Below are 21,175 nucleotides of genomic sequence, written 5' to 3'. Positions count from 1 at the left end.
CTGTGCATCACATGTGCCTTGGTGCCTTCCCAGATCAGAAGAGGGTGTTAGATCCCCTGGAACTGGAGTTATAGATGGTTGTGAGCCACTGTGTATATACTGGGATTTGAACCTGGGTCCTCTGCAAAAATAACTCCTGAGTCATCCCCACATTAATAATCTTGATATAGAAGATTCAGTAACAGTATATATATTTTAGAACAAATAATAAACTGCAGTATAATCTGTAATAGTCTACGGATATGATAAAAAAAGATTTGGAGAAAATTTATCAAAATGTTAACAGTTTTTACTTATGTGTGATTTATTTTATTCTGCAAAGAAGAAATATTGACTATTTGAAAAAACACAAGATATATTACTTGAAGGCACTGGAATTCCCTTTTGAAAGTTTGAACCTTTGAGCATGAGATATAGTATGGTAAACATACCCTGTATGGTAACTTTTGGTTAAGTTTAGCCTAATATGTCATCCAAAGCCAAGAATCAATTTTTTGTTTTCCTATGAAAAGTCTATCATTATACTTCCATGTGCTGTAATTCCCCTGATTACTGATTTAAATTAGCATATTATAATTATGTTTAAAGTTATTGGAATTTAGGGACATTTAACAGAAAAGAAGAGTCAGGTAAATTAGTGATTTGAACTGTAAATACTGATTGGCCAGAGTTCTTTTTTTTGTTTTGTTTTGTTTTTTTTTTAAAACATTTATTTTTATTTAATGTGCATGAGTACACTGTAGCTGTCTTCAGACACACTAGAAGAGGGCATTGGATCCCATTACACATGGTTGTGAGCCACCATGTGATTGCTGGGAATTGAACTCAGGACCTCTGGAAGAGCAGTCAGTGCTCTTAACCACTGAGCCATCTCTCCAGCCCCAGAGTTCTTTTCTGTAGTTAAAAACTATGTATTTGAATGGGTCTGCTTTATGTTTCTTTGCCTTTTGCATCCATTTCCTTCCTTCCTTCCTTCCTTCCTTCCTTCCTTCCTTCCTTTCCTTCCTTCCTTCCCTTCCTTCCTTCCTTCCTTCCTTCCTTCCTTCCTTCTGTCCCTTCCCTCCTCCTCTTCTTCCTCTTCCTCCTCCTCTTCTTCCTCCTCCTCCTCCCTCTTCTTTTTGGCTGTTTTTTGTTTCACTGCTATACTCCCAAGTTCATGATTTTATCTACATTATCTTTCCGTTACATACTACTCATTCTCTTGACATATACATGTAGGTGAAAGCTTTATTGTTTTTAATACTGTTATCTTACACCATATATTGGCTTCCTTTTAGCCATTCAGAAGCTACTTCAGTCATGGAATGATCTCCAGCCATGTTACTGAAAACAGGTATGTTTCCTGGGAAGGAGGTGCCAGTCATGAGAGAGAAAACAAGGCTGTTGAAGATGGATGGGGAGCATGGAAGTTCAGGATGTGCGCTGACTACAGATACAGCATGAGAAGTCAGTTTTGCCAGGCAATGGTGGCATATGCCTTTAGACCCAGCACTTGGGAGGCAGAGGCAGGCAGATCTCTGTGAGTTTAAGAGCAGTCTGGTCTACAGAGTGAGTTTTAGGACAGCTAGGGCTATACTGAGAAACCCTGTCTCAAAAAAAAAAAAAAAAGAAAGAAAGAAAAGAAAAGAAAATTCGTATTTGCAATGCATTTGTTTTGGTGCTTTGTACTTTTGTATTTGCTTTATTTTTCTGTATTCTTATAGTAAAATGGCTTTTAAAATATTACAGATAATCCGTCTCAACCTAAAGAAAGGAACTTTTATTTTATACCTAGCTCAGGAAAGCAAAACTATAGACAGGGAACAGCAGAATTGGGGTGAAGGTGGGACTGTAAAATGAATTAAGGTAAGTACCTAGCACCTTGCAAAAGACGGGAGGACTAAGGGTTTCTGAGTAGTTCCTTTTCAGCTTTGTCATGTTCAGCAGGAGTTTTCTTTGGTGGGCAGAGGAGGCAGCTAATCCCTCTGTTTTTCCCCAAGTCCTAACCAGTCTAATAGACAAAGCACTTTTCTGGGTTTCAGACACATCCTTTTCTGTTTAAAGCATAGCTTAGCTTGAACTAAGGCTCAGAAGAAAAGTGAGTAGCATTCATTTGATTTGCGAGATGCGCTATGTGGAGTTTTCTTGGTGGCTCTTAGAAAAGCTCTCTTGACTAAACTGGCTGAAAGGATTGGTCATGGAATGAGCAGGAGGTGGAGGTCTAGTTGATGGAGAGGAAAAGACCACCAGGGCTGGCAGTGGGTGTGTGGGAGGTAGTGTGTGGGGAGGTAGTGTGTGGGAGGTGGTGTGTGGGAGGTGTGTGAAAGGGACACCATTAGTGTCCTTCTCTCCTCCTGCCCTCCTGAAAGGGACTTAGAAGTTGGTTGCTGCTCTGTTGTCTGTTGGATCTGAGTAGTCCAACTGCTGTGATTCTCTAAAAGCTGGATTTCTGTTAAAATTTTACCTGATGAATATCGGGGTATCATCATTATATTATTGAGAGCAGACTCTTGTAACTGGTTCCTCAAAAAGGAGGTCAGGCGGGAAAGCATAAACTTAGCAGGGCTGTGGTTACACACACACACACACACACACACACACACGCACGCACGCACGCACGCACGCACGCACGCACGCACGCGCACACGCACACACACACACGGTCACTAGGAGGAGTCAGAGACATCGGACTTCCTTTCTAAGCCAGCCAGGCACATTACATAGGTTGGATTTGTCCCATCCTGTGGTTACGCCACTCAGAAAAGCCTGAGCTCAGTCATGGACCTTGTCTGACCACATTTGCCTTGCTGTTCCAGCCCTCATCGGCAGCCTTTTGTTCTCTTTGGTACCCACTCCACTCGAGACAACCTGAGAACTGGCAGCTTTAACTTCCCTTCTGAGGGGCACCTGGTGCGCAACACTGGTCCTGCAGGGAGCATTGCTAAACACATGGTGAGTGGCCGGGCTGTCTGGCGTCTGATTAATTTTACTATCTAGTAACAAGAAAGACAGTCTGAAGGAGGCCCAATCCCTACACCTGGGATTAAAATAACATTTTTATAATATTTCTGTGTTTTTTAATAGAAACCAAAATTGTCATTACAGTTTTACAAATAAAAGGGACCATTACACTCAAATATAGGACTCTAATTATTGTCAAAGTCCACACTGTCTTAATAGAATTTTAAATATTTTCAATGTTTCTAATGAAGTATTTTTTATAATATTGCAGGATATTAGGAAAGCTAGAATAGTAGGTGTTAGTTATTCTTTAATTAAGATTTTTGAGAACACAAGCAGATATGGGTTAGCATTTCTGGGCTGAAAACTTGAAAGCCTTGGGCCACCTCCAAGCTAGCTAGATTAGCGATCTACCAGAATGTATGTCCTGTAGCATGATGTAGCATGATTGTCCTGTCCCAATTAGCATCAACTGTCAACGTGATACATCCTACAATCACCTCAAAATAGAGTCTCTGTTGAGTAATTGACTATTTTTATCAGACACATGGACAGGTATCTGAGGGATTGTCTTGATTCTGAATTGGGGCTGGAGGCCCAGCCCTCCTACTGTGACAGTACCTTTTCCTGGAGAAAGGAGGATCTTGAGCTAAGCATGAGCCTGGGAGCAAGCCAGAGAGGGGGTGAGCCCCAGTGTGCTCAGTGCTTTCTGTCTCAGGTTCCTGCCTTGACTTCCTTCAATGGCAGGCTGTGACCTGGAAGTATAAGCAGGTAAATCTTTTCCCCCACAGTGGCGTTTAGTCTGAGTTTTTTTCATAGCAACAGAGATGAAATTAGAAATTGTTGGGATATACAGGAAGTGCTAGAGAAGAGGCATTTCTACATGATGTTACTTGTTGACTTCAGGTATTAAATCCGAAGTAGAGACTTGTACAGTGTGACTTGTATATCTCATATTTAAAAACCGGGATACCTATACTTTCCCTTTACCCACTAAGTTCAACTAAATTCCCTAGACATTTGATAGATGGGCTTATAAATCCAGAACCAAAGCAATGACACCGAGTTTAAGTTTTCTGGCTCCTTAATCATTCATGCGTGTGTTGGCTACTAGGAAATGTGCTCAGCTATTCAGAGAACCAGAAGACAGAGGCTCACAAAATTAAAAACTTGTAGATAAAAACTGCTATACAATACTGTTGCAGGTAAATTTCCTCTTGGGGAAACATAATTAGCATCAAAATACAAATAGTACCAGGACAGTCCACACAATACCACAGAGAAATATCATCCCCACCCTACCAGAAAGGATGTGGGGAGGGCTAGGCACCCTCCGTCCGGAACTAGAGTGGATGCTGTTCCACCCAACTCTCCTTGGGATAATCTCAGAGTTTTGACACCACTCATTAATTACAAGTAGCCTCTCTTTTGGGCAGGATCCCAGAGGACCAATCAAGAATCATGTCTTTTTGGGCTGACAGAAAGCTCAGTGGTTAAGAGCACTAGCTGCTCTTAAAGAGGACCTAGGTTTGATTCCCAGCACCCACATGGTAGCTCACAACCATTCGTAATTCTAGTTCCAAGGAATCTGATGCCCCAATCTTAAGGCACAAGGCATGCAAGTGGTACACAGACATACATACATGAAAAAAATACATATGAAATTAAAAAAAAGAATTATGAGCCTGAACTGTTAAATAAACAAACAAATGGTTCTTGTATCCTTCAGAGAAGTAAGATGTCAGGACCAGCTCAGACCCCTCCGATGGAAATGGTGATGAAATCCTGGGCTCTGAGTATGGACCCCTATAGCTGAGGAACTCATAGAGGATGCAGTTGTAGAGGAAGCACCACATTTTCATGGGTTTAATTTCTATAAGTCTAATGGACTCTCATGGTAATCAGCCAACAAAACACTCCTCAGAGAGGAGGGGGCAGGTGGACAAAGTCATTATAGTGTGAGAAGAGTAGTAATAAAGGCCTCATCTCCAAAATAAAAGATCTTACCACAGTCCCAGTCCACTCAGAAGAAAGGCATACTTGCTGGGCAGTGGTGTTGTATGCCTTTAATTTCAGCACTCGGGAGGCAGAGGAAGGCTGATCTTTGAGTTCAAGACCTGCCTGTTCTACAGAGCCAGTTCCAGGACAGCCAGGGTACACAGAGAAACCCTGTGTTGAGAAACAAAACAAAGCAAAAAAAAAAAAAAAAAAACAGAAAGAACAAAGGCATTCTCCATTCTCCTAACCCCAACTGTTCACAGTCCAGCCTTCCTAGGAATCTGGGAAGAAAAAGCTAAGACCCTCTGTGAAGAAGGGCACAAGCACGCCCAGATTTAATCATAAGGTTAGAGAATAGCACCACCCTGCAGATCCTCAGTGCAGCAACAGCAGATCACACAGGAAGTTCCTAGGGAAACTCAAAGATGATGTGGAAATTATTTAATCCTGAACCAAGGCATCTACCCCACCTTTGACCATTTAGTTCCTGGATAAAAGACACACACAACCATTATATTTACAATAAGTCTTAAACAGCACAAGAGCTGTGCAGATCTGTCCTCTAGTTTATTAAAATCTACTTTCCTATGGATAACCCCAAGTTATTACTTACTCTGTTTCATTGGGGCTGCTCTTAATTCCAATTGACTAGCCCTCAGGGCCATGTATTTTTTTTTTTTTGGTTCTTTTTTTTTTTTTTTCGGAGCTGGGGACCGAACCCAGGGCCTTGCGCTTCCTAGGTAAGCGCTCTACCACTGAGCTAAATCCCCAGCCCCAGGGCCATGTTTTTAATGACTTACCTAACCCAAGGTAGTTTTTCTTTCTCCTCTCCCTTCTTCTTCTCTTCTTGGTTCTCCTCCTACCCTAAAGCCTGAGAAACCTAAACCCTACCCAGCTGTAGCTGTTGGCATCGTTATTTACCAATCAGAAATTACTTGGGGCCAGGGTCACTTGGGTCTTCATATAGACTCCAGTCTTGGAGGCCAGCATTTACAATTACAATAGACAGCAAGACCAAACCTAAACACAAAGACTTATACAAGGCTGCAGGAATAGGAAGCCCATGGCTTGAAGCTTCAAAAACCACTAAACACAATGCAATGCCCAGTCATATTAACATCAAGTCTTGCACTGAAGGCTTGCTTTCTTTCAGTCCCTGTTACTTGTGGTATTGTGTTTAGCTTCAACAGAAAGTTACAAGGCAAACCAAAAGTTGAGGAGAAAGTATTGTGTGACAAAACAAATGTGTTATTTCTAAAAAGTCAGGTCTATGGCAGATGTCTGTAATCCCATTACTTGGAAGGTTGGGACAGGAAAGTTGCAAGTTCAAGACTAGCTTGAGGGCTGGAGAGATGGCTCAGTGGTTAAGAGCACTGACTGCTCTTCCAGAGGTCCTGAGTTCAATTCCCAGCAACCACATGGTGGCTCACAAACCATCTATAATGGGATCTGATGCCCTCTTCTGGGGTGTCTGAAGACAGCGACAGTGTACTCACATACATAAAATAAGTAAATCTTTAAAAAAACAAAAAACAAAAAAAAACCCCTAGCTTGAGCAACAGTAACACTCTAGTCTGCCGGGGTGGGGCGGGGTGGCGTTAAGGTGGTGGTGGTGGTAGTGTGGTGGTGATATAACCTTCAGAATCAGATAAAATTCATATTTTATACTTTTTCAAATAGAACTCATTTTTGTTATTATTGTTAATTGCAGGGTAGGGTGGAGTCCAGCATCTTAAGAACGTTAAGCACTTTTTCTATCTTTGAGCTATTGCTCTACAACTGGATTGAGAATTTAAAATAAACAAATTAATAGTTAAAGCTCTAATGTAAAAAGTAGACAACATTTAAGAATGGGTGAATAAATAAGCAGAGAATTGGAAAAACCTAAGGAAGATTCAAAAGAAAATGCTAAAAATCAAAAACATTGTAACATTACTGAGAAGTGTGTTTGATGGTAGATTTGACACACCAAGGAAATAATTGTGTTTTTTTTTTTTAAGATTTATTTATTCTATATAAATACACTGTAGCTGACTTCAGACAGACCAGAAGAGGGCATCAGATTCCATTACAGATGGTTGTGAGCCACCATGTGGTTGCTGGGATTTGAACTCGGGACCTCTGGAAGAGCAGTCAGTGTCACAGTTTGAGGTCACAGTTTATCACTGAGGGAAGTTGTGGCAGGAGCTTAGCTGGAGATTGACTTGCGACTATGGAAGAGCACTGCTTGCCAGTTCCCTCATGCTTAGCCAGCTTCCTGTATAGCCTGAGACCCCTTCCCACAGTGGGATAGGCTGTCTTCCATCTATTCATTAGACATGCCTGTAGGACAGCCTGATCTGGGTAATCCCTCCACTGAGGCTCCTGTCAGGTGATCTAGCCTGTCAAACTGACTTTAAAGCTAGCTGGACCTCACCCCCCAGCTCATGTAGTAGGAGAGAGCCAACTCACGAAAAGTGGTGCTCAGAATTCCACAGTACACTATGCTATTCCTGTTTGCACCCCTCACACAAATAAAACCAAAATTAAAAACATATTTAAATTTAAACAAATAAATACTGTTGTTTAAATCAAATTAAGTCATCTTTGTCTATAAAAAGCAAATCAGATTCAGTTAAATAAACTGCATTCCATTAACTGTTTGCTGTTCCTTTCGTCAGCATTACTTGTCTAAGTGTGCTCCTTTTTAAGTGTGTTTATTGTGTGTGTTCATGAAGTGGGGACTGCGGGTGCCATGCAGATGAGTAGAGGCCTGAGGACAGTCTTGTGGGGTCTGTCCCCACTCCATCTTTCCATGGTTTCTGAGGATGAATTGAGATGCCAGGCCTGCAAGCCAGCTCTCCAGCTCCTACTATACCCATCTCCTTTTCCTCCCCCATGATGCTCAGGTCGCTCAGTGTGTCTCACCAAAGGGGCCTCTGGCGTGCTCAAGGACATACTTCTTTGGAGCTACTCATGTTCCTTACCTGGGTAAGTCTCTGTAAAGAGTTACCTCACCAGCTCTTACCTAATGGGTTTTCCTATGATGGAGAAGTTAACATAGTGTACTATTTTATGCAAAATTCCATCTTGTGGGCATTGACTTCTTCCCTGATTTCAACTAGAGTCAACTTGTCTAACTCATTCCTCACAGAATGCATTTCAGGAGGAAAACCATGAGTTCACCTACCACTTGAAGTCTAGCTGTGCTTACCATCTGTGTTTAGTGTCAGAAAAAAGGCCAAGATTAATGAGACAGTTTGAGAGAGCAAGGATGTGAGCTCCAGTTGGATAACATGACTGAATTGCTGCCTAATTGCTTTGTAAGGAGAGGGAGACTAGGCTGTGCTAGGACAGCCCATGGCTGAAGACTTGCAGCAGTGAACTTTAGGGAGGCTAGGCTGAAAGGGGAACCCTGCTTGCTGGGGTACTCTGAATATGACATGGGGAAAAACTTTTGAATTGAGTGTGGCTCTCAGCATTGCTACCCAGAGGTCAGGACATCAGAGACCATTAATATAGAAGCCAGGAAACTCTGAAAAGAAAAATTACTTAGGTCAAATAATTAAGAAAATTAAATATAGAACTTAAACATTAATTTTATTTACACACACACACACACACACACACACACACACACACACACACACATTCAAGAGCCTAAGATTCTGTGAAATGAATTAAAAAAGGATCAGGGGGTGAATGAAAGCCTGAGAAAATTCTGGGAAAAGGCAAAAGTACCACTTGCCGTCTGCATGTGTTCTATTTAACTTAAACTGAAACGTTTCCCTTTTTACAGGTGATGATGAAAAGCTGCCCAGGACAACTGAGCAAATGTAAGTTCCTGTGCCATTTGTTTCCTCTTCTCAAAGCTGAGTTCTCCCCAAGGCCCTGCTGCCTCCCCTTGATGTCAGCACTGCTGAGGGCTGCAGTTTATGAGGCAGACACTACTGTATATGGCCCAGTCAGTCTGCAGCCTAGGCCAGAGGACTATGCCAGCTTTGCCACCTGCTCCTCCCCTGGAACGCCTCCTGAGCTTCCTGTGTATGCCCATACATTTGTATGACATAACTTCTCTTCTTGCATTTCATACACAGGAAAAAAATGAGAATTTTTTTCTAAAACCAAAACCTTCTTCAATCCCTTGGTAGAAATCTGATATCTCATATGATCTTCAGAATTCTTTCTGGACTTGACATTCAGGCTTGTGCCCCAGAGATGTGCTCATTCCCAGTGATGTGTGTTAGAGAGGTCCTGCTTAGTACTGACTTCCCTCCCTTTACATAAAGGAGGAACGCACAGACCGCAATTAGATGCTTGAAGTTCTAATTAGTATCCACCTCACCAGAGTCCCCAACAAGGCTAGACCACTTCTTCACAAAGGCCAGCAGGGATTGGCTACAAATAATTGTCTGTATCACTTCAAACTCCTGGGCATGAGGTAACGTAGCTGCAGCGTTCCTGTTGAACATCAGGGCTGCTTTTCTTGGGAGTTAGTCAGTGTCATCCCCTTCTCACACAGGCTGCCATACTCTGAAAAATGACAGCTTCCTTCTCCTGTTGGAGAGGAGTGATCAGTCAAGGCTGCATACGTAGTGCACTGTCTTATTAGAATCTCCAAACAAGCTCTCAGGGACCATGTATTGACTACAGTAAAGCTTCTGTGACACAGGCTACACATGACATCTGCTTACTACATGTAACAGTCTGTTTTTTTCCCCTTGAGACAGGATCGTGTTAGTTACTTTCCTTGTCATTGTGGTAAAATACACAACCAAAAAATAAAAATTAAAAAGGGAGGGAGCAGCAAGATGGCTCAGCAGTCAAGAGCGTTCATTGCCACTGGTGAGAAATGACTCCTTAGAGTTGTTCTCTGACCTCCACATGCACACGGTGCACTGTGTGCTACACTATTTCTGGGAAGGCACAAACAGATATCTCGCTTTACCACAAAAGTTTAGCTTAGTAAACCAGTGAGTTTATTAGGGTTCCTTCCAGAAGTGTGGATGACCTCAAAAGCAGCCACAACTGCAGCACTGGCCGCTCACTCCAGCTTGGGTGATGAAGCTCTCTGCACAGCTTGCAGGCAGCTCAACAGACTGGAGCATCTCCTCAGCAGCCTTACTGCTCACATAGCCCTGAGAGAGGGAGGGATCTTGTAAAGTTGTTCAGTTTCAGGGACTTCTGAGACTTAGCAAGTTGTTTACTTTCTGAGTCTTAACTTTTCTTAGTATTTCCTGGGTCTTGCCTGAACTTGGGAGGTAGATGCAGGTAAATCTCTTGAGTTTGAAAACAACCTGGTCTATATACTGAATTCTAGGACAACCAGGGCTACACAGAGAAACCCTGTCCTGAAAATCCAAAATAAATAAATTAATTAATTAAATAAAAAGATAGACTTTCCTGAGTTTTAATGAGCATTCCTTCCAAGATGGAATGTTTAATCTGGGAGGAAAATGCCACATACCATGGTTGCAGGCTGCATAACCTTCCATACAGAAATGAATGAATAAATGTTTTTTTAAAGGTGTACTTAGGTCCATGTCAGACATTCCAGATCTCAGCGGTAGTGGGGACTGTGACAGTAACACAGCCAGGCTGTTTGGTTTATGTACTGAACTATTGTCTAAGGTTCCGTATAGGGCAGGCCACGTGAAATAGGGCTAGCTAGTATTAGGTGAGGTGATAGATACGGGGTAATACGGGGGTTGAGGAGGGGCCTAGCCAGTGTTGGATTGAGTGATACTTGAAGCAAGACAGTGAGGGGGAAAGGTGAGATAGTGGGTTTCTGGAGGGGAAACCGGGAAAGGGAATAACATTTAAAATGTAAATTTTTAAAAATCCAATAAAAAAAGAAAAAGAAAAAAACATTCACCCCATCCAGTGTGCTGGCAGAGAGTCAGGAGGAGCCAGAGCTCAAGATCATTCTTGTCTACATAACAACTTCAGTGTTGGCTTAGGCCTAAGAAACCCCTACCTCAAAAACAAAACAGTCAAAACAATGACAAGCACCCACTTAAGTGTCGTGATGTGGGGAAATCTTCCTAGTCTCACCCAGAAAGTTGGGCTCCCCGCAGCTCTACCTCCTTAATGCAAATCTGTGCCACCACACTGGATAGGGTGAAGTTTAGAAAGCCCAAAGTTCAAGATAAACAGCTCACGGCTAGCGTACCTCACAGGCCTCTTTACATCACTATACCCTCTGCTGTGGCCTGCCTCACAGCCAGGGGACCTGCCTCTCTCTTTCTCATTTTGATTACACACACGTGCACAGACGCACGCACACACACACACACACACACACACACACACAGGAAACCAGAAGAGTGTGTCGGACGTCTTGGTGGTTGTGAGCTGCTGGTGTGAGTGCTGGGAACCCAATGCAGGTGGAGCTGCAACTATTCATAACCACTCAGCAGTCTTTCTAGGATGAACTGTGTGGTCCATGTTGGTCTCAACTCCTGGTCCTCTTGCCTCTCTCTTCAGCATATCTTATAGAGTCTCACCATGTAGACCAGGCTGGCCTCAAACTCACAAAGATCTGCCTGTCTTTGCCTCCCTGGTGCTGGGATTAATGGCATGTACCACCATTTGTCATTTTGTTATTTGAGACTCTTGTTCCCTTTTATTCTTCGTGCTAATCTGACCTATAAGAAGGAGGTGTGTGACAGAAGGTGAGAAGGAGATGGCTGTGTGGTGTGGCACAGAGGAGAGGCACCAAGCTGAGAGTAAAGTTCAAGTTTGATGTGAGTTTCTGTGACCTTAGACAGCATATTCTATTTTTAGAGATATTGCTTCCTGGGTTAGCCCAGATGTCAAACTCTTAGCACCTTCTACCCATTGGAAGAGTCTCACAGATTTCAGTCCAATCCAAGAGTCTTATCAATTCCTTGCCAAGGAATCAATCCTCTTGCCTTTCAGTATCTGGAAGATAAGGCCCTTTTCTCTGTAATCGTCCTAACTGAGAAGAGCCTGGGCATCCTTAATCAGGCAAGATACTTGGACAGTGGCCTGCCCCTGTTTCTTTTCATTGAATTCAACCTTTCTTTACTGACCACCTGCAATTCCTACTCTGAGTTCATAATAGTTCTTGTCTATTGGTGAGAGGATGTGAAAAGAGTGTGGTGATCTTGTGGAAGCCCTTCCGTCTGTTTCAGTACAAGCTCCTGGTGTCTGGGTACTCACTCCTTCTCACAGAGGCCCAGGAAGTCTACTGATGTTATTGTTTGCTCACAAATAGGGAAAGTTGGTATTTTGCAGATGAACAACTACTTTCATGATTTTATTTTGCTCCATTTTAGAGACTTATTCTTTATTATTAATTAGATGTATTTGTGTGTCTCTATGGGTATGTATGTGCACATGAGTACCAGGGCCGGAGGAGGCTAGACATGTCAGGGTTCTAGAGCTAGAGTTACAGTGGTTGTGAGCCATCTGACATGAGTGTAGAGGTCAAACTGAGGCTCTCAGGAAACACAGTGTGTGCTTTAACCCCTGAGCCACCTGCCCAGCCAACAGTGCTGTCACCGTTGTTCTTGAAAAGATTTATTGGGCACAGTGCAGCATTCTTGTAATCCCAGCACTTAAGGCACAGACAGGTGGATCTCTATAAGTTCAAGGCCAACCTAGTCTATAAAGTGAGTTCTGACTGTCTAGGCTACATGGCAAGGTAAAGTACTGTCTTTTAAAAAACCCAAAACATTAACAAGTAGAGTACAGGAAATAAACACATGACTTTTTAAAAGTTGAAAATTCCTTTCTTTAGTGAGTCAAAGTAGGGCTTCTCAGACTTTTTCCACTCAACCAGTCTTATTTATTTATTTATTTATTTATTTATTTATTTATTTATTTATTTATTTATTTATTTGTGTTTTGCCTGAATGCACGCATATATGTGTACCACATGTATACTTGTGGAGGTCAGTAAAGAGCCTCAGCTCCCCTGGAACTGGAGTTAAAGTAGTTGTGAGCTACTGTGTAGGTGCTGGGAATCAAACCAAGATCATCTGCAAAAGCAACAAGTGCTCTTAACCACTGAGCCATTTCTAATCTAACAATTCTTTTTTTCCTCCAAGAAAAAATTAAGTCTGTGAGCATATATGAATAGAAATAGATATACAGATTATATAGCACATTAAATAACAAATTAATAACCCAGGAGCTGTGCATTTTAGCACATTTGTCATCTCAGCACTTAGCATGTGGGGTGAGGAAGATCTCACATGTTTGAGGCCAGCCTGGTCTACATTGTGAGTTTGGTGCCAAGCAGGGATCTATAATAAGATCCTGACAGAATGATAACAGAAACCGAGTCTGGAGAGATGGTTCAGCAGTTGAGAGCACTGTCTGCTCTTCTAGAGGACCAAGTTCGATTTCCAGTCTCACAATTTAAGGAGCTGGGTTGAAGTTGGCAGCTTCTCTTGACAGTGAGTTTAGAGTTCTGCTTTTCAGTTAGTTCCACTTTGGCACTTTTCTGGGCTTATTTAAATGTTGATTTTTGGGAAGCAGACATGGTGCTTTATGCCTGTAATACCAGCAGTTTGTGAGGGGAGAAGACAGTGTAAGGCCAGCCTGCCTTACATATGAGATTCCGTCTTTTGAGCATCACTATAAACCACCATTTATGGGCATACTACTTTTCTTAAAGAATATTTTTTGTTTTCTGTGACTGTTTTGTCTGCTTGTGTGTTGTGTACCATGTGTGCAGTTCCTTTGGAGGCCAGAATTGGAGTTACAGACAGGTGTGAGCTGCTGTGAGGTTGCTGGGAATTGAACCCTGGTCCTCCTGGAAGAGCAACCAGTGCTCTTAACCACCGAGCCATCTCCTCTGCCCCAGGCATAGGCTTTTTACAAGACTATGTGCTGCTATATTAACCATTACTTTTTGTCTTTAAAGTAGGCTCTTATCCCAGGTATATGCTGCTGTTACTGAGGCTGTTTTGGCTGCCATTGCATGCTATGCTAAAACTTGCAGTCTGGCAAAGGTAATTTAAGTACCATATTTCTGATTTGGTAGTCATCAGTTAACATAAATCATCCTAACCATTTTGTCATTCGGATGGCATGCAGTACTCACCGCTGTGTGACTTAGGGCCTTGGCAGCCAAGCCTGTAGCACTTGAACTGCTGCTGCCTGTGGCCATGCTGCTGTTACTTTATGAGCCTTTATAAACACCCGATTGTGTAAAAGCACAGTCATTGCTATATTAATAATTTAGACAAGACACTTTTAGAAGTTATAGAAAAGAAGGTTGAATGTTAAAGAAGCCATTAAAGCTTATTTTGAGCTATATGGTTGGTTTCCTGTAATTGAGGTTAGAAATCTGACTGACTAGGCAAGCATGCATATACTTGCTCTCTGACCGTTTTCTTCCTTGCTGTTTTGCGGTTACCCTGCCCTGCTGAGTTGGATTCCTAAATCTGACCCAGTAAGATGAGAAGAGACGGCTTGATGCCTTCCCAGTCCAGTAGGACTTTTCCTGAAGGAAGCCAGTTGACAGTGGAAAGGTTGTGTATGATGTAGCTGTCAGAGAGAATGTAGCTGTAGTCACCAGCTCCTTGGCACCCCTTCCTACTGAGCTCAACTCCTAGTAACTGTGGGCTTTCTCGTCCTTTAGCTGCTACATCGTAGAAAGCTCTGCAGAGCCATTAGATGTCCTTCAACTTTAGTTCTCACCTCTTTTTCCCCTCACTGATCTTCTGTAGGTTGAGTTATTCGAATATTCTCAATGTCTAGCAGAAACTGAGGGCACTGGTCCCTCCCTCCCCAGAGCCAGGGAGAAGGGAGGAGGAAGCACATTTCTAGTGCTCACGTAGCACTCCAGCTGCCTAACCAGCTGCTTACGTCTCTCCAGCAGATGAGATGCCAGTGTGTCCCTGCCCAAGTACGTTTCCTGTGAGTCCAGCAGGCACCTACCTGTCCCCATAACCTGACGCTTTCACTTTAATCTTTTGAGGTATACAAAGTAGTCACATAGAACGGGAAGGGCACTGGCCAACTTTTAGAAGGGCCTCTCCTGTCAGAGATGTGTATACTTTTGCTGCTTGAAAGGTAATTGTTTGTTTTGTTGCTGCTTTTACAGGCCAAGGAGGTAGCAGAACAAACTCTGGAGTCTGGGTTAGTGTTCACTGAGTTGGTTCCGTTCAAAGCAGAACTATGGTAAGCAATAACTGGTATTTTATAAGAATTTATTTTTTAAAAATTAAGATCCCCTTGTCTCTGATAACTTAGATTTCACCTCTCTCTCACTTTGAGAAATGTTCAAGTCAAACAATAGGATGCATGAAAGAGAACCACTCGTGATCAGGATGGAGAAACTGTATCAGGAAGACACGTCTGTTTTGAGAGTAGAATGTGAGGCAGATCCATACTGGAACAGTGGGAGACCGACCAGCCTGGTGCCAAAGCTAAGGAGGAGGAGCAGGGGAACCGGAGACCACTAATGAAAGAGAGCTCAGCTCCTTTCTGGCAGCAGGGGGTCTTGTTTCTTGAAGTCCTCCTGTCACATTCCCAGTGTGTCCTGTCACAGCTCTGTACTGTCTTTGTCCTTAGCTACATTTGCATGAGCTCAGCCCACTGCACCCTCCGCCTCACAAGAGGACCATTTTTGTAGAGTTTTATACAAAGGTTATGAAAGACCAACACTGGGAAGTTTATTTAAGAAGACTTGGAGCCAGGCTTGGTGGCACATGCCTCTAATCCCAGAACTCCAGAGACAGAGTCAGCTGGAGCTCTGCATGAGTTAGAGGCCAGCCTGATGCACATGGCGAGCTCTAGGACAGCTAGAGCTACAGAGTAGGACACCTGATCTTTAAAGGAAAAGTCTGGACATGCTCTGCCGTACCGCCCGTTACTGCATGGCCCACGTTGTTCATCTGTGGTTCTGAGTAGTGAGCAAGGAGCGTTTGGCGGATAGCTCAGTTGGCCGCAGAACGGTGACAGAAAGGGAGGGTCCTGTTGTCACACTGCAGCTGCATGGGTGGGGGGAAGAGCCAGACCATGACAACGCAAGGCTCCTGTCCCAGAGGGGGAGCCGGAGAGGCCCTCTTCTCTTCCTGCCCTGTTGTAAGCACAGTAGGTGTCTCCCACTGTGTTTCTGGAGCACTCACCCCGCACAGTGATTGTGCAGGTAGATCTTAGTGGCTGTGGTCTGAGTCCTTCTGTGTTACCACCCAGGCTGACACAGCAGTTCTGGGCCTCCTGTGTTCCAGTTCTTACCTAGGCCACCTGTGGATGTTCTTGGGTCCGAATGAACCATTCTAGCTGGAGGAAGGCAGGAGGAGAAAGTCTCCCAGGCTAGTTAGTGTTCAGACGGAAATCATGACTACTTCCTCTGCCAGGACCGCCTCACTGAGGTCCCGAAGTGCATCACATACGCATATCTTCTCCTAGAAGGGGAAGGAGGATGTAGCAGTTAATAGACACAGGAAGCTCACGTTACTGACTCATCCTTGCTGTGACATAAAATTAAGCTTATATAAGCACAAACAATTTAATTACTTTCTTGGGCTGGCAAGATGGTTTACCAGGTAAAGGCACTCACTGCCAACTCAGATGATCTGAATTCAATTTCCAGAACCCACTTAAGGAGAGAACTGACTCCTGCTGCAAGTTGTTCTCTGACCTCCACAAGTGCATGGCGGTATACTCACCATCCTCCCAACCCCACCCCACACTAAATGATTGACAGAAACCTTCAGAAAGAGCTGAGCAGAGTTGCACATGTCTATAATTCAACACTCAGGAGGCAGAAGCAGAGAGGCAGAAGCATCTCTGCAGGTTTGAGGCCAGCCTGACCTACAGAGCAAGTTCTAGGCCAAACAAGGCTACACGGTGAGGATGTCTCAGAAAGACCTTGTCTCCCAGGAGGAGAGCAGGAAAGTTCTTACGTTGAAGCTTGACCCTGCTGTAGATCTATAGCAGTTGGCTTTGAATAGCAAAGGGCACAGAGAAGGGCTGGCAAGTTGACCCAGAGGTACTGAAAACGAGGAGGATCTGAGAAGTCATTAGGCACTGAGGAGCCGGAGGCCCCAGGAGAGGGCCATTCCCAGCCAGGCTGCATTGGTTACTGTGTCTGCTCATAGCCAAGAGTTGAGCAGTCTTGAGAAGCAGCACAGATGCAGGCCATGGATGGAATATCTCAGCTTCACAGCTGGCGATGTCCTGGGACCTTGAAAAACAGCATCTAAAACAGCTAAAGAAGGATGATACTCTAGCTGGACTAGGGGGTGCCTTTGACCCCAGCATTCAGGAGGCAGAGGCAAGTGGATCTCTATGAATTGAGGCCAGCCTGGTCTACATAGTGAGTTGTAGGGCAGCCAGAGCTGCATAGTAAGACCCTGTCTCAAAAACAGAAACAATAACCAAAAGGGGATTCCATTCACTTGATTGAGTATGGGGAAGAAACAGGGTAGAAACAAGTATTTCAGAGTCCTGAACAAGAGACTTGACCTCTGATTTGTTTCCTTTCTGCTCTACAGCTCCAAGGTGGCTTTTCATATTCATGCTGTGAATAACCAGGGAAGGTAGGTATAATTGTGGTTACTCCTTTCATGGGAAAGTGTCAGGACACAAAGAAGAGGGGCTATCCAATTGTGGTCCATGCCTGGAATCTCAACACTCAGGAGGCAGAGGCAGGAGGACCCAGAATTTGAGACCTGGGTATATCAGTGAGATGACTCAGGAAAGTGGCAAGAAGAGCAGAAGTTCATGGTCATCCTCTGATGCCTAGAAAGTTTACAGCCTTCCTGGGATACATAAGGCTGTATTTGAGTCAGAGACAGAGACAGACAGACAGACAGACAGACAGACAGACAGACCCCTTATAGCTGCTACCATTATTGATATCAGTGCGTTCTATTCGGGCAGAGGTGCCATTCTACACTTGGACCTAGGCTTATCTAAGTCCCTGCACCCAATTTTATCCCATGGGAAGTTGGGAGACTAAGGTCAGGCACTAACATTACTTTTTCCAGTGCTAATTCTATACACATATAACCCAAAGCTTGTTTTGTTCTTTGTTGAGATAGTCTCATATAGCCCCAGGGTGGCCTTAAACTTTTTTGTTCCTGCTTCCACTCCTCAACTGCATAGTGGGTTTGGGGCCAACCTGGGTTACATGAGATCCTGTTTTTAAAGAAGGAGAAACCATAATCCTTTAATGTATTTCTCTACTGTCTCTTTCTTGTAGAATTGTGCCTCTGAATAATGAAGATAGCTTATCCTTTGTGAAAACGGTAAGCAGTTAGCAGAACTGTTACAAGTCAGCTGCCTGAGAATGGCTAGAGAGGGACATCTTTCTGCAAAGGATTTGCTGTAAGAGACAACTGGGAAGTTCTACAGGCAGCTGAGGTTGTGACAACCTTGGGAAGAATTGTGAACTGAGCATTACAAACCAAGTTTCCTATGGTTCCATTGTTTTGTTTTGTTTTTTAAGTTTTATTTTTATTTGTGTGTATATGCCACATGTGTGCTGGTGCCGGTACTGGTGGAGACCAGAAGAGGGGGTCAGATCATCTGAAGCTGGAGTTACAGGCAGTAGTGAGCCTCTCAGTATTGGTGCTGGAGCCAAACCCAGGCCTTCTGAAAGAGCAACCCATGTCCTAACTTCTGAGCCATCTCTCCAGCCCTCAAGGGCTCCTTTTTATTATAAGATCCGCTCTTGTTGCCTAACAGGAACCAGGGAGAGATTAAACAAACAGCAATCTGCAGGTGCCTGTGTGTCTCATGAAGTTGGGTAGTCAGAGCAGAGTTTTCCATATTTCCTGCTGGGGCCGTGGAATGATTTTAAAATTAACTGAACCAGGTGTGGTATGGCTTTAATCCAGCACTTGGGAGGCAAAGGCAAGTGAATCTCTGTGAGTTTGAGGCTAGTCTGCTCTACGTAGTTCTACACCAGCTAGTACTACATATTGAAACCCTGCCTCAAAATAAACAGGGAGGGAGGGAGGGAGGGAGGGAGGGAGGTTGGTTGATGGCTGGGGTAAAGTCATGGCCCATGGACATAGTCTGAGGAAGTCAGAATTTGTAGGCTGTTTTCAGCCACAAGCCAAGGGCTCCATTTACTCCAGGGCAACCCTGAGGTGAAAAGTACTAGGAAACAGAACGTGAGAACATGTTTGTTTGAACCAGGATTCTGGTTTTAGTATGCATGTCCATTTTCTTAATTCCAGAAGGCTTTGTTCATGGACAACTGAGTGAGGTAGCTGTGGATGACTTGGTACAAATGTGTCCTCTTTTCCCTCCCCAAAATACTAAAAACATATCCCCATCCCTAGTAGAAAAGCTGCAAAAATAGTTTTTAAAGTTGTGAGTAATGAACATTTTATACTACATATGGTCCCTTTGAAAAAGTCTGAGTTAGCTTCATGGTGATAATGCACACCTTTAATGGCAGTACTTGGGAGGCAGCGGCAGGCAGATCTCTGTGAATTTGAGGCCAGCCTGGTCTACATAGTGATTCCAGGCTAACCAGGGTACATAGTGAGGCCAGATCTTTAAAAAAGAAAAGAATCACTTGAGATACTGGAAATGATTTGGTTTTTTTTTTATTTCTGTATAGTAGATTTGTTTTTATTTTATATATATTTTATATGTATGGGTGTTTTGCCTGACATGTATCTGTGTACTACATATATTTGGTACCTACTGAAGCCAGAAAGGTGTTGAGCCTCTGGGATTAGAGTTTCAGATGCTGTGAGCAGCCATGTGGATGCTGGGAATCCAACCCAGGTACTTCTGTGCCAGTACTCTTAACTGCTGAGCCATCTGTCCAGCTCCAGATAGTTCCCTGCTGACCTCTAACCCCTGACTTCTCTTAAACTTTAGTGTATCGCTTTTTAGGGTGCTTAATTCCATAAGAAGTGATTTGTAACAGGCTAGACTTATGTTACTTTTGTTATTAATTCACTGGAAGCCAGGCACTGTGCCATTGCACTGCAGCGTCAGTGGCTTAGGAGGCTGAGGTAGAGGATTCTTGAGTCTCTAAGTTAAGGGCCAGCCTGGGGAGCATGCCGCAACATTCTGAGTACATGCACCAAACCCCAAATTTGATCTCCAGCACAGTGTGAACTGGGCACACAAGCACATACCTGTGATCCCAGCACTGAGCAGATAGAATCAAGAAGAGAGACGGAGAATTCAGAAGTCCCTTTTGTGAGGGAATGTGCAGAGGGCAGAGGATGACGTTGCATGTCCTACTGTACTGCTCTTTACTTCGTTGTTTTGAGACAGGGTCTCAGAAACCTGGATCTAGGCTAGTGATCATGCCCAGCTCCCCTCATCTCTGCCCACCCCTAGCACTTGCCCAGCTTTTTATGTGGGTGCTGGGGATTTGAACACAGACTCTCATGCTTGCAGGGTGTTGGCTAGTTTTTGACAGCTTAATACAAACGGAGATCCCTGGAAAGAGGGACCTCCGGTTGAGGAATTGCCCCCACCAGATTGGTTTGTGGACATGTGGGACATTGCTAATTGACGGTGGAGGGTTGCCTAGCCCTCTGGGTGGTGTCACCCTTAGACCAATGGTCCTGGATTGTATAAGAAGGTAGCTGAGCAAGTCAGGGAAGGCCAGCCAGTGTTGTCTGCCTCAGCTCCTGCTTTGGCCTTTCTGATGGTGGGCTGTAACCTGTAAGCCAGATAAGCACTTTCCTGCCCAGTTGCTCTTGGCTGTGGCGGTTTTCATGATAGAAACCAAATTAGAACACACAGCCATTGCTCTATCCTAGTTTTACCTGTTTTTTTTTTAATGGCATTGTAATTTTTTCCCTGATACTAGACACTGGCCCCAAGGCCTTGTGCTTGCTAATACACTGAGCTAAATCTGTCATTGTGGTTTTAGTCATGAGGTTTTTAATCTGTAGATTAATCCTAGCAATATCATTTGCACAGGTCTTCCCCTCTAGTCAGCTGTTGTCATCAGTTTCTTTTCAGTGTCTTACTGTTTTTCTTGTAGCGGCCTTTCACCTAGTTAGGTTTTTTGTTTTTGTTTTTGTTTTATTTTAGCTATTAAGAATTTATGAATGGGTTACTTTTCCCAGTTTTCTTCCCAGCAGGTTCATGCATATATATGGCTCTCAGCATTGTGTACACACACACACACACACACACACACACACACACACACACACACACACTCTCTGATTGTGTATCCTGCCACTTTACTGAACATGTTTATCAGATCTGAAAGTTTTCTGGTAGAATACTTGGGGTCTTTAAATATAGAATCATGCCTTTAATCCCACTATATGGGGAGCAGAGG

General features: G+C 43.6%; 1 protein-coding gene across 8 annotated transcripts in view; it reads left to right on the top strand.

The window, feature by feature from the left end:
* Dnaaf9 (dynein axonemal assembly factor 9) overlaps positions 1-21,175 on the top strand; it is a 134,548-nt gene that overhangs the window by 41,471 nt on the left and 71,902 nt on the right. For 5 of the 8 annotated variants that reach the window (XM_087653891.1, XM_087653887.1, XM_087653892.1 and 2 more), the window contains 8 exon segments: positions 1,278-1,333; positions 2,796-2,931; positions 7,827-7,908; positions 8,717-8,753; positions 13,814-13,901; positions 14,999-15,075; positions 17,397-17,441; positions 18,107-18,152. In XM_087653891.1, coding sequence (XP_087510017.1) covers positions 1,278-1,333; positions 2,796-2,931; positions 7,827-7,908; positions 8,717-8,753; positions 13,814-13,901; positions 14,999-15,075; positions 17,397-17,441; positions 18,107-18,152 — 567 coding nt within the window. 8 annotated transcript variants of the gene reach the window in all.

This window comes from Rattus norvegicus, chromosome 3, assembly GCF_021556685.1.
Source record: "Rattus norvegicus strain SHRSP/BbbUtx chromosome 3, alternate assembly SHRSP_T2T, whole genome shotgun sequence".
Taxonomy (NCBI): Eukaryota; Metazoa; Chordata; class Mammalia; order Rodentia; family Muridae; genus Rattus; species Rattus norvegicus.
Note: the sequence above shows the minus strand (reverse complement) of the source record. Positions and strands in the feature narration are given on the sequence as shown.